The sequence below is a fragment of the Eublepharis macularius genome, chromosome 13 (genome assembly GCF_028583425.1).
Source record: "Eublepharis macularius isolate TG4126 chromosome 13, MPM_Emac_v1.0, whole genome shotgun sequence".
NCBI classification, from domain to species: Eukaryota; Metazoa; Chordata; class Lepidosauria; order Squamata; family Eublepharidae; genus Eublepharis; species Eublepharis macularius.
Genome location: NC_072802.1, coordinates 39,901,718 through 39,915,179, shown reverse-complemented (window position 1 = coordinate 39,915,179; position 13,462 = coordinate 39,901,718). Strand labels below are relative to the sequence as shown.

The 13,462-nt window shown below is 44.3% G+C and overlaps 2 protein-coding genes across 2 annotated transcripts in view; both read right to left on the bottom strand.

The window, feature by feature from the left end:
* Positions 1 to 13,462, bottom strand: part of MCF2 (MCF.2 cell line derived transforming sequence) — a 105,305-nt gene that overhangs the window by 66,762 nt on the left and 25,081 nt on the right. The gene's annotated exons all lie outside the window — the stretch shown is intronic.
* Positions 4,914 to 13,426, bottom strand: LOC129341529 (uncharacterized). The gene is made up of 6 exons (XM_054996773.1): positions 8,659 to 13,426; positions 8,084 to 8,260; positions 7,652 to 7,816; positions 6,820 to 6,996; positions 6,596 to 6,709; positions 4,914 to 5,422 (listed from the first exon to the last, which is right to left on the bottom strand). Exons 1-6 carry the CDS (start codon positions 8,999 to 9,001, stop codon positions 5,271 to 5,273), a joined length of 1,128 nt encoding a protein of 375 aa, XP_054852748.1. The 5' UTR covers positions 9,002 to 13,426; the 3' UTR covers positions 4,914 to 5,270.

Sequence of the window (13,462 nt, the reverse complement as noted above, 5' to 3'; positions counted from 1 at the left end):
TACCAGGTAAAGTTATTTACCTCAATGCCTTGAAAAGGGTCACCCATCGGTTACCATGCATCATGCCTCTATTAAAGGGACAGGACATTTTCCACCAGGTCTGCTGGCAACCTTACTTATGCCCAGGACTTTTTTTCTGGGAAAAGAGGTGGTGGAACTCAGTGGTGGAACTCAGGACCGCACAATGATGTCACTTCGGGTCAGTTGGAACAATGGTGGAGTTTTTTAAAGTTTAAATCACCCTCAGTGAAAATGGTCACATGGCTGGCGGCCCCGCCTCCTGATCTCCAGAAAGAGGGGAGGGCAATCTAAACTCCCCTCTGTCTGGAGATCAGGGGGCGGGGCCACCAGCCATGTGACCATTTTCAAGAGGTGCTGGAACTCCGTTCCACCGCGACCCAGCTGAAAAAAAGCCCTGCTTATGCCTTGGCTGTGAAGAGCTCTGAAGTACATACTTTTGCTTTACAAATTTGACACACATCAACCACACTGGAGTCACCCCATCCCTGAGAAGCACCATTCCACGTCTGAAGAACACCATACATGCAGACACCAAAATGGGCCCCTGGGAGAGTCAGAATAGATTTCCACTTCAAGGGGAAGGGAAGACCCTTTGAAGTATGCAAGAAAGCTACACTTCTTTTTTAAGCCCAGTATTGGCTCACAGGAATAAGGAAACTGGAAACAGAGAGGCAAAAGAAGAGCAAATAACTCTTCCTCTTTGCTGTGACACTTTCCTCCCTCGTGATTTTTTCTTCAAAGGTTTCTTTTGCAGGACCAACAGAGAACAACCCGTTAGTATATAAACAATGCATTAAGAACTACATACATTGTATACAAAACACCTAAACGTTTCCCCAGATAGCTTACAGCTTCCACTAGGCTATCAAAAAGATACAGAGAAGGTATGAGGAGACAAAGAACAGTCACAAACTGACAAATGAATAGGGCAAAAGCAGACAAGGATGGAGGTAGGGTGTCTGTGCGCGTGCAGAGTGCTCAGATGCAGCCACCACCACCCAACCCTGGCAGGACTGGCCAGATAAGTGCAGGAGATGGACTCCAGAGGCATCACCCCTTTCCCTCTTGTAATCAAGCAATACCTGCAAAGAGGAAGGATCAGGGTTTTTAATCTTTAAACAATTGCTGCTATTGTGAACAGTCTCCGTTCTTTTATACTTTTGAATTTTGCACAGAAATGTCACAGACTGGACCTCTTGCAATTCGTAATCTTTGAACCGCATGGGCTTAGATCCAACAGAGGATTTCCACGAAAGGAAAGGGGGCCAAACGGAATTGATTCCCCTCTCACACTGTAGGCCCCCTCATGCTGTATCTGCAGGTTCCTTGGGAATACCAGTAGGATTCTGGGGTTGTAGCAGAGGGAGAGAGGTGAGGAAGTTGCCCTCCAGAGAGGGAAATCCTATCCATCTGCAGGAATTATTAGTGGATCCAAGCCAATTTTGTTCACAACTTTCTTCCCACCCCATCCACCCTGCTGTATGTGCATCTGTATCTACATGCTGGCTCAGTTTTCACTTCACACATACAACAAAATGGGCTCTGGACTACAAACATTTCTGTCACAATACATCCCACAAGACTTCTTTTTCGTTTTGGATGCAACAGACTGACCCTAAGAGTATGTCATCAAGTAAGAGTTTGTCCTTGCACACTCTGACACGGTCACACCCTTGAGTTTTGCCCTGTTGCCACACTCACTTTTTAAGGTGTGGTAGTTGATCTCCTGTGGTCCTCCCTGGATGTACACTCTAGCAATAGCAGGCTGTATCATAAAAAGGCGGCGCTGGAAGAAGCAGTTTCAGCTGAGGACATGCTCCACTGTACTGAAAGCCAAAATATCCTTCCTCACCTTTGGTGCACCAGCCCTCAGCAGGAGAATCATACACAACACTTCTGGCCCAGCTCACAATTCATGCTCCCACCAGCCCTGTGAGACTGTGGATGCAGGAAGGCAGTGAAAAGGAGCCACTAATCTCTAATGTGCAAATGCTCGGAGTCCATGGCAGTACATGACAGCACCACAAGGTTGGCCACTGTTGGTCATGTCAGAATGAAACATTAGCTAGACTGTAAGTGCAGTCCTAAGCAGAACAGCGCCCTCATAAGCCTATTCAATGGACTTAGAAGGCTGCAACTCTGCGTAAGATTGCACTGAAAAAGTAGCAAAACACTGAAAACAAGACGTGACTTGCTGGATCGACAAAGATGTCTCCTCTCGTGTCCCTCAAAACCAGCATTCTCTTGCCAATTAGCAGGTCAGGCAACAGCCCTCCCTGATACTCAGATATAGTGCTTCTGAATATAGAGGTTCTATTTAGATGCCACAGCAATGGCAGATCTGTGGATGCCCAACCCCAAATACTTTCTTCTGGATATCTAATCTTGGACTTCATTGCAGGCATTTCTGAAGCATAGAGCTGCAAATTGTTCACCTTTGTTTATTCTCCTTTTACAATATGGGAACAGGAAGCAAAGTAGCAACCTCTTCTGCATGGTGAACTTTACATGGGGCTTTCTGCTATTCAGCCTATGAAGATTGGATCTGCTTTATTTATCAGTTCTGGCCTCATACTGCTTTGATTCTTTAATTCTGCACTTTGAGGGAGCCGAACCGAAGTTATGTCTGTTTTTTATTTTTGCACTAGAGATATGCCCTGTTTCTGCCCCTGGCCTTGAGGACAGGTCTGTTTCATTAGCTAATGGGCTGAGACCATGTTAGTTTCTTTAGCTGATTGACTGAGGACTGGTCAGTTTTCTCAGTTGATTGGCTGAAGCTGGGTCAGTTTCTTCTGCTGATTGCTAAAGAAACTTACTAGGTTTTTTTAATGGCACCAACACTGCAACATTACTGTTTAATTTTTTTAAAAACACAAAAAAGGATAGACTTAAAAGGACAGGTAGCACAGGCGAAAATTTTTAATTTCCACCCCCCCACACACACACACAGTTGCAAGTTTTTTTTTCTTTAAGGCACCAACCTTGCAACATTGCTATTTAACTTTTTTTAAAAAAATCAGGATGCAGGGGAATAAAGGGGCGGGCAATAGGCAAGGCCAGGGCCAGGCCTCACAGTGAAGAAAGCATTCTGCATTTCAAAAAAGCCTCAGGTTAAATTGCTGGGGGGGAAACTGGGGTATTTGCACAGGGAGAAAAGATGCAGAACAGCCAGGGAAAGACAGATTCTGCGGCAGATACAGCCTTTCTCAATGTGGAACACAAAAGAGTCTAAGAGATATTTCACACTCGGTGTTTACCGCGCTGTCAAGTAGAAGTCACGCCGATGGAGGCGGCTGCGGATTTCCCCCCTGTCCTTTCACACTTGTACTAATCCCCGAATCAGCCTCCCGAGATTTTTTTCACATTACCAGAGATACCCCGTCTTAGCCGCGGAATTTCCGGGCTCTCAATTAAAACAAAACTATCCAAAAAAGCACGCATGCGTGGAAACGTTTCGCCGGGGTTTTTTTTTGTTTTGTTTTTTTAAATACCGCGCCTGCGGCGTCAGCAGGCAAGCTAGAGAGAAGGGTTTGAGTTTTCTCTTCCTACGCTTTATTCTGTTTTCCCAGCCATAGCCGCTGTCTTCTTAGGCGCGCCGTTCTTTAGCTTAGTGCCCCTCTTGCCAAAGAGAGCTCATTAACCCCACCTTTAATACAGAGGTGGAATCTAGCTGAGAGGAGTCCCCCGTGCATGGTTGCTCGTTTAATTTGGGTCACGGGTGGGATTCATACGTGAGTTGCAGGCGCCCAATAAAAGTGTGTGAGTGCATGCTGAACACAGACATCACAGTACAGCGACCAAGGTTTAAATATGATCCTGGTTACTTATTCAGAGGACCTTGAAAAGTGTGTCTGCGGATCATCCCCGTAATGCTCCTGGTGAGCTGGGTTCATCAAACAGGCCATTCATTCAACTCCTGTTGGATGCTTTTGGGGAGAATGTCCCAGCAATAACGCATTTATACCGCGTGTGGTGGAACGTCTCATATTTGTTCCCTCCCACCTAGAAGTTATACTTTCAACCACCTTCTCCTGCCCACTCTGCCCAGAAAGGGGGAGGGGGGGTGGCTAATGACCAAGTCATCTGTCAGTTCTTACTACCAGTGGACATGGAACGTCAGCTGACAAACGGCACAGATGGGACCAAGGTTGTTGATCCTCATGTTACAATGTGAAATGCAGCAGACTGTGCGTTCTGCCACACGACAGACAGCTTAAAAGTCCACTTGACAGCATTGAGGCAGAGATGCTTCAAGACTTGCTTTCCCACTTCCTGCATCGAAGCAGCATGTCATATGACCATTGGTTCCATCTGTGCCTTTTGTCACTTGTGGGTCCTCTTTTTGTTTCTGCTATGTGACTTGATCCACAACATGAAAGATGCTATTGCATCTAGTGTGATCAGGGGAACAGGCTTCTTTTGACCGTGTGGATAAATTCAAGATGAGGATGCCAGGGGAGGTGACGTGTGGGTCTGTCAACTTATGGTTCTAGAGTCTGCTGCAAGCTGCGGCTTCTCCCTGGATTTCTGTCATGCAGTAACAGTATGTCAATAGATTTTCACCTTTACAACTGTTCCATGTTTGCTTGCTCCACTGGACTGATAGTTCAGGAAACAACATAAACCTATGTTATGAATGACTCTGTGTGGCATCTTTTTCAATTTTTCCCCAAGATAGGGACCGGTGGGGTGGTTGCCTAACTGCTGCAATTAACTAACATCTTGAGGTGTTCTCATGTTTACCCATCACAGACACATACGGCCTTGTCAACTATTGAAACCGAGCCATGATAGATGTTAAGTGTCAAGCATAATAAATAGATTGCTCGTGAACTGCGGGGACACCTCTGAAAAATTCTCAGTCCATAACAACGTTTAACACACACAATGTCTTATTTTTTAACATTGAAAACAGATTTATTTATCAGAAACAAATAACACAGACTTCCCAACACCAAGGAACAAAAATCTTGTCACTGATTCAAAATTCCAATTTTGCATGACATTAGAACCACACAGTGATTAGAAAAAAATGAAAATAAGATCTTGCTTTTGCTGTTCATGAGAAATTATTATCCACATTGCAAACAACTTCAACATGATTCATAAAGCACTGGAAATAATTGACATGTGAGAGTTGTCAATTGTAATCTTTCCTTCCATTACGTTATTTTTAAACATACATTTTTTTTCTTTCTGAAACAAACTAAAATATTGCTTAAACATTCTTCAAGCTGACATAACACTGGCTAATTCTTCTTGTCATCTCCTGATTGCTCTGATCCTGAGCTACGATGACCTCGCTCAAGTGCAGAAACCTTTTTCTTTAGAGAACTCAGTTCTTTGTGAAGGCTTCTATTGTTTCTCTCCAATCGGCATATTCTTTCATGGTATCTTCCCACTGTTGAGAAACAGCAAAAAAATTTATTTCTTCATGAAGAGATGGGTTTCGACATTGCGAGAACTTTGCGGTTATCAAAACCACACCAGTGACAAACAATTTTTTTTAATCCTTGTGGAAAACTTGAAGGCCATTCCTGGCATTTTTCAAGGTTTGAAAATATCCACAAAACAATCACCAGGTACGGTTGGTGGTGCTGAGATGGCTCCAGAAAACAAAATCAAACAGAGTCCAGTTGTACCCTTGATACTGACCCATTTAATTTAAGCGTAAGTTGTCGTTATGAGTTGCGCTCTTTGTACGTTGCATAGTGGGTCAAAAGATAATGGTTAGGTGCATAAAAGGAGTGGACACTGTGGGGTAGATGCTTACATTTCCATCTGATATGCCAATGCAACCATATTCTTATGATATTGAGATCATTTTGCCCATGATAAGGTACATGGAACCCAAGCTATAACTACATGTTTGCAAATTGCAAAAGAGTATGGCCTCACCTCCCAGACCAACTGAAACTAATGCAGCAAAATCTGTGGAGAAACATAGCTCTCACCACTGGACGCATCTGACGGAGAGATGTGTGTTCCACGAAAGCCGATATTTTGGCTTTTGGTGTTCACAGTTCTCTTTGTCAAACTTTATCTGGTGGGGAGAGCCCTGGTTATCAAAGGAATCCGCAACATTGGAAGTGGTTGTTCTCGGAGGTGCCGGAGGAGTCTCTTTTATTCTGCAACCGCAGACTAACGTGGCCACTCCTATGACCCATTACAGGGATGGACTGATCTGCATACCAGGGGGAGATGTTTGCATCCACATATTGGAAGGAGTTGTTTGAATCCACCCTGCACCCACCACGCGTTCAAAACCTATGAAAAATGTATCCTTTGTGCCTACTTGCATCTGCCAAATAGTCTAGTGATTCATGAAATGTGCTTCAATTACATCGGTTATGTCAATAGTTTTGAACGGACACTATTTGATTATGTGACCACAGACTAGAACTGATGACTTATCTGGATCTATGAATCCACATATCAATGACTCGGTGAATGTTTCCCTACTGACTTCCATACGTGATGTGGGATTGGTACTGTCGCGCCTGATCTGAGCCGCGTGATCAGAAACACCACACCAAACTCTGCCTCAAGTTTTCCTTGGAATAGTCATACTTACTTCTTGATAGACATAGAGATTGTATTCCCAGCATACTACGATAGATCTCGCCAATATCAGCGGATTGGTCTTTATTTGGCATCATGTCACGCAAACCTCCCGCTGAAGTATCACCTGCAAAATTAAAGTCAGTCAATATTTTAGGCAGATATTGAAGTGTCACCCAGCAAAATAAATCAGCGAAAAATGTAACTCCACTCAAATGTGGCATAGCTAAAACGTGCCTGTGGAAAATGAGAGAACTGGAGTTCCCTCTGCATCCTCGGTTCTGCCTTCCTCAACGGCGTTTCTGTCCTCATCCTCAGCATCAGAAGAAGTTGTTTCCTCAATTATGTGAAGTTTGTGCTCAGCGCTCATGGCATACTTTCTCACTGCGGCACCACTGTGTGTTGCTAAAGAAGCTAGAAAGAGAAAAGGTTTTGTTAGAAATTTCCAGAGGAATCCCACATCTGAAGGTTGTGCAAGTGTTGGCAAGGCTGTAGTTTGAGCCTATGCTTGACATCTTTAGAGCCGCAGTGTGTTTTGTTCAAGGAATGAACTGATCTCCTCATCACCACATGTTGGGCATTGTTTACATTCACGATGATGAAGGATGGAAGATAAGTCACCACTTTGGGTTATGAAGACTTTGGACTGCTGATACAGAGACAATTTTTTCTGCCGGAGAAACCGCGCAGAAGATAACAGCCTTAGGCACAGGAAAAAACAAAGGAAACAAGATAATGGGAACACTGCTAAACACCCTTGAAAAATAAAGGCTGAAATTGTTTTCTAGTGATGAGAGCTATATCAAGAGATCGTGTTCACTTCACGTACCACTCAAGAAACGTTGACAAGGTGTTAGTTGTACTCTACTCACCTTCAAAGGAGTCATCATGGAGAACAAATATGTTTTGTTTTAGCTGAGAGTGGATCTGGTTACCTTGATGGTATTTTGCCCAGGCAATAGTGCTTTGATTGGCAAAATAATGGCCATTCATTCCTGCAGAATCTCATGCAATCCCACAATTTTCAGAGCAGCTCTTGATGGCACGTGTGAACCACACAAAAAATTACCTGAGGTACTCGGTTGTGGAGATACATCTCCGGGCATTATGGTTTCAGGAGCAGTCATGTCATCAGTTGCTTCTTCGTGACTACTGCCGGAAGATATAACGATTACGGTTTCTTCAGTTTCTAGGCAATGAGATCCACTGTCATCTGTTCTTTCTCTCTCTGAAGCTAGTGATTTAATACAGCAGAATTCCAATTAATGATCTTGTTATTGGTACATGGAATACACCACTCACTTCTCAAAGTACTTGGACAAGAAAGCAAATTTTTAAAATTGCACCATTTTCTGATCTGATGACGGATCAAAAAACAAATTAAAAATGGTGGCTTTGTTTGGAGTTCATGACTTCCTAAGAATCCTGGCGATGGTTTTTGAATTAGTTTGCCATGGGTAAACTCTAGTAAGCTGACAATCACATAAAAAGTTAAACTTACCTTGAGGAACTGCTGCTGTATTGATCTTTGCTGGGTCTTCAGTTGTCACTCCAAGAGGTGCATAGGCTTGCGCATCAGATTCTGCTGCACTTGATGATTCCACTGCAACAGTTTCTGAATTCTCATCATCCTCAGATGAAGTTTCTTCAATCTTGACTGCTCTTTCACAGATAATCTCTGAAATGAAAAATCATTTGAACAATGGTAAAAAACGGAATGATCGCCCTGATAATGTTTCCCTTTACTTACTTTGCTTTTTATGATCCAGGCATTCAGTTAAAGGGATCAAACAGGATGCATAGCATAAAAGTGGTGACCGGGGGAATTGCATATTAACATGAAAGATGCTTTTGAGGAGATGGTATTTCTCTAAGAACACTCTATGGCTTTCCAATCGTGACAAATAATTCGAAGATTAAAATTAGAGCGTGACAAACAGAAGGTTGACTTCAAAAACCACCCATTTGTTAATGAGGAATGAAGTCTCTTTGAGAACATGCCACTAAAAAGGTGTCATTAAACATGGGGGACTTGCATGGTCCGCCATGGAAGGGGGGGGGGTTCAAAAAACTCACCATCATGAGGTCTTTCTTGACATCGAGGCCTCCCTGCCGCCTTCCAGATTAGCATCATCGCGTTGTGCACCCTAATTCTACGACTGCTTCTAGGAATGCATTGCAGTGCCTCCATTGATGAAATGAAATCGGACTTCAGTTTTTGGAATTTGCTTCGACACTGGTTGGCCGTTCGATGAAATCCGCGACTGCGTAGCACTCTTGAAAGAAATCGATAGATGCCGCGGTTGCTTGATTGCGTGCTGGCCATTAACCGAGATGCATGCCCACTCCTCCGAACAACCCTCAGAAGAAGAGATACCTCCTCCACTTCCCAGACATTTCCATGACGCCGGGAAATCATTTTGCACCAAGTGAACTGCGCCACACACAAATTCCAAAAAGTTCTCTCAAGAGTGATTGGTCTCCCATTTCATCCGCCCGCCCCCTCAACGATTTTAGCCAATCGTCTTAGTGCCCGCCAAAAACATGGAATGTTCTCAAGTAAAAATTTATTTTGGTGGACAGATCAAGTGGAGGCTTATGATAATTTCTCAGAAGCGTGTGGACTTGTGACTGTGACATTGAAGTGTATTTTTGTTTAATTCGTGGTGAACACAGATAAACCATTTTAAAAAAAAATCTAGGACAAGATTTCCTACCCTACCGCACCGTTTTTTACTCTTTCGTGGATGGATGAACGTGAAACTCGATTTCTTTTCCATCACGTGACTAGTAAAGGGGAAAGAAATTGTGGGAACCGAACAAGACAGTGGTGCGTGTGCGAATTGACAGGGCAAAGAATCACACAACGCTTTAGACTGACTGCATTCCTTGTGCTTGAAAAAAACGGGACCGAGTACTTTTTTTTTAATAAAACAAAGCGCTACTTCACAAAACATACATACCGCTTTTTTTTTTTTTTTAGGTGTTTCAGAGTCAGGAAAACTGGACTGGGGAGGGGGTCAACACATCAATCCACTGTAATCCGCCCCTCTTAATTTTGCTCCATCACATGTGTAGTCATCGCGACATTTGAGTGGAAGAACTGGTCAATCTGCTCCTGCAAGTCTACTCTATGCTCTTTGCCCTAAAAGACACAAGCACAACTATCCCTAGCAAATGTCCTTCCTCCCCTCTAGGAAGTCATGATTTTTCTCCCGCCAAAAATGTGGCCACGATGATAGGCTGGCCAACTTGGGCGGGAGTTTTCCTTGGAACTGTGCGTTCTCCACTCTTGTGAACACATTTGTCTCACGGCATACTTTGGAATTGCGGAGGATTTTTTGAGCCCGATTTTATTCTGCTGAATTATGTCTGCGGTCCGAGCATTGGCACTGGCCTTGCTTCACATCATCTTTATCTATATTCAGCGATCGATCGATGCCTGCAACAGTTACTGGATGCGAGTGGTTAGAAGAAGGAGAATGCTTAGGAAATCACTTGCACTGAGGTGCATACCTCCGCCTTTATGGAGAACAAGGAGAACAGCAATGAACAGAGCACGTTTTCTCGCTGTAGCCGGAATCAGAGTCCCCCGTCGCTACTGGATTTATCCCCGTAGCAGGGACTGGTGGGACAATTTCGTCACTGCCATATGGGATGACCAGCTGTGGATTGAAAATTTTCGTATGACCAGGGAGACTTTCAATGAATTGGTTCATTCCATAGGGCACCGTCTTTCCCGTCAGCGCACCAGACTTCGCAATCCAATCTCTGTGGAGATGAGAGTCGCCATAGCACTTTGGTATCTTGCCAACTGTTCGACTTACCGTCAATGCATGAACCAATTCGGAGTGGGTATTTCAACAGTGGCAGGAATCGTCTTGGAGGTCTGCTTGGCGATAGAATTGGAGCTACTCAGTAGAGTCGTGTGCCTTGGACCTGATGTGGCGAGGGTGAGTACGCACTCATCTCCCAGAGTAACAGTCTCCATTCAAACTGTACTGGTCAAAGATTACAATTTGAAGCACAAAAAACTATGTTGCTGACACGTAGGCAATGAGCTGCACCTTTAAACCAATTTTATCGTGCCATGAGCTTTCGAGAGTCGCGGTTCCCTTTTTTCTTGTGCGTTTGAACAAGCGAACTGTGATTCTCAAAAGCTTGAGCTACAGTAAAATTTGCAAGTGCTGAGGGTTCTACTGTACTCTTTTTTATTTCACTAGTACAGACTATGGCTAACTCCTCTGGATTCTGGAGATGTGAGACTGCCTCAGCGCTGTAGTGAGGAGATTATGAATATAGGCGGTGGGAGAAAGAGGGGATTCTCTCTAACAGCAATCTTGTTTTTTTCTCTTTCATTGCAGATTATGTCTGGATTTCAGAAACTTGGCTTTCCTCATTGCATTGGTGCAGTTGATGGCACCCATGTTGCCATTTGCAAATTTAAAGGCCGTGGACGGGAGTACATCAACCGCAAGAAATTCAATTCCATTCTCATCCAGGGCACGGTGGACCATACTGGAAGATTCATTGATGCAGAGGTTGGCTGGAGTGGGCGGAACCATGACGCCTTTGTTTTTGTGAATTCTGCAATTTGTACGGCAATGGATGCGGGGGTGTTTGTGCCAGGCAACCCCAGTCTTACAATAGAGGGTGTAACCGTGCCACCACTCATCATATCTGATGCAGCCTACCCCATGAGAAGGTGGCTGATGAAGCCCTTCAATAGGCCCCACACTCCCGCAGAAGCATACTTTGACCGCTGCCTCACCAGAGCTAGGACCATAGTGGAAAGATGTTTCGGACGTTTGAAGGGGCGCTGGAGGTGTTTGAGGTCACAGCTTATGGTTGCGGAGGAGAATGTGACCTGCATAGCTACCGCGTGTGTGGTGCTACATAACATTTGTGAATTGAAAGGTCATGGCATTCCAGAGGATGATTCTCCCATGAGGCCTGTGGAGGTGGATGAGGAATCTCTTGAACTCCCTGTGGGAGACAGAAGGCACCGGGAGGAGGGGAAGTTGGTGCGCGATGCCCTTGCACGCCACATGTTTCGAAACAGAGAAATCTAACAATATAAAAAACTCTTCAGTCTGATTGTGAAAAAATCTGTGGTTGAACTTGTTGCATGTTCAGAGGTTGGACTCACGGTTTCAAAAAATGTTTCTTGTTGGTTTTGCCTTGATTGGATGTGTCATGCATTCAGTTGCAAGTGCTGGATTCCTATGAAACATGGTTTGTTAGAAAGCTTTGTTTAGAGATTCAATGATGATCTAATGAGTGAATTCTCATTGTTCCATTCCTGTTTTGAAATAAATTTTTATAACATCATGGTAAGAAATGTTCTGTTTGGTGGGCATCAAGTGAGCAGGAGGGGTTTCCACAAAGAGAGAAAGTGAAAAAAAGGGTTCATCATTGCACAGCCCAGGGGTGCCAAGATGGTCAGCACACTGTTGAATGCTAGCTTATCCGTGTGAAACAGCATCAGATCCACAAACACCCTCCCCCAACGTCACACTTCCACAGTGTTCCCTGCGATGGGAACCACCTACAGAACAAAGGAAAAATGACAACCACACACCAAAGTACTCTATTATAAAAAAACCATTCTCTCCTTCAAACTAAAATTGAGAAGGACAGTGTGAGACATAACACAGGCAGTACATAACACAACTAACCATACTGTGCAGAATTAAACCAAACTCTATTACGGGAAATAAAAAAAATTATTTCTTTAAGGTCTTTCAGGTTCCCATTTGGTGGGCACAACAGGACACGAAAGCAGCCCACAACACCAAATAACACAAATAGCATGCACAAATTCTGCCAGCAATTTTGATCGGGGGATTATTGTGTGTGAATTACGTAGTGTTATCTCTCTGGTTGAGGGAATGCTGTCACGGCCTTAGGTCTGCACCCACCGGTTTTTATATTCAAACAAGTGACATAAAAAATCCTTTCTTATAGCAATTGTGTTTTGGGTTGCTCTGTAAGGTGAGGTGACTTGTGCCCTATTTTCCCCTATAATAATAATAATAGCATTCGATTTATATACCGCCCTTCAGGACAACCTAATGCCCACTCAGAGCGGTTTACTAACTGTTATTATTCCCCCAAAAAAGTCACCCTGTGAGGTGGGTGTTGCTGAGAGAGCTCCAAAGAACTGTGTCTCGGCCAAGGTGACCCAGCTGTCTTCAAGCGGAGGAGTGGGGAATCACACCCAGCTCTCCAGATGCCCTTTGGTGTTCTCCCCCACCACCAATGTAGACGGTGTCTGGTCTACCGCACAGTTAAAGGCACGAAGTTGTGTGGCACGAGAACCGCCCTTCGAGGTGGAACCAAATGCCCCCCCCCTCCAGGTTGGTTTGCCTTGGTGCTTGCTTGGGGGGTTGGAGGACAGGTAGGAAACGTTCCCCTGATGTCACTGGGCATCTTTCATGCAATATTCCTAACCCCAGAACGACCAGCCTCTCTTATTTTCAACGTGGGAGATGATGGAGAAAGAGGGTGCCAAGAACAACATATTTTTCAGTCCATTAAAAGGACCACCCAACCGGCATCTGCCTGAACCATGTTAGAGGAAGTTAGGACAGGTGGGAGCAGGCACCATGAAAGTTGGCAGCATTTTGATTACAAAAGGCCACCCTGAACTACCTGGGAAGATGAATTCCTTTTTCTCCATATAGAAACATGGATATTGTTTGAAGAATGGGGCACCTTGTTTTGGAGTCCACCATGAAGGTAAATGAAGTACTGTGGGATGTTTATTTTGTGAAGGCACACCTCTAAAAATGTTTTCACCATGCTTTAAGTGAGATGGGCCCCCCTTGCACCATCATCAAACACCGTGTCTTCCCCCCCCCCCTCACCCATCCCAATC

What these genes read in the sequence shown, in the direction of transcription:
- LOC129341529 (XM_054996773.1), bottom strand. Translation starts at nt 9,001, where the DNA reads ATGATTTCCCGGCGTCATGGAAATGTCTGGGAAGTGGAGGAGGTATCT. An exon ending in TCAAGAAAGACCTCATGATG is followed by an intron (nt 8,261 to 8,658) that starts GTGAGTTTTTTG and finishes TTTTCATTTCAG; the next exon opens with AGATTATCTGTGAAAGAGCA. An exon ending in TACAGCAGCAGTTCCTCAAG is followed by an intron (nt 7,817 to 8,083) that starts GTAAGTTTAACT and finishes TTAAATCACTAG; the next exon opens with CTTCAGAGAGAGAAAGAACA.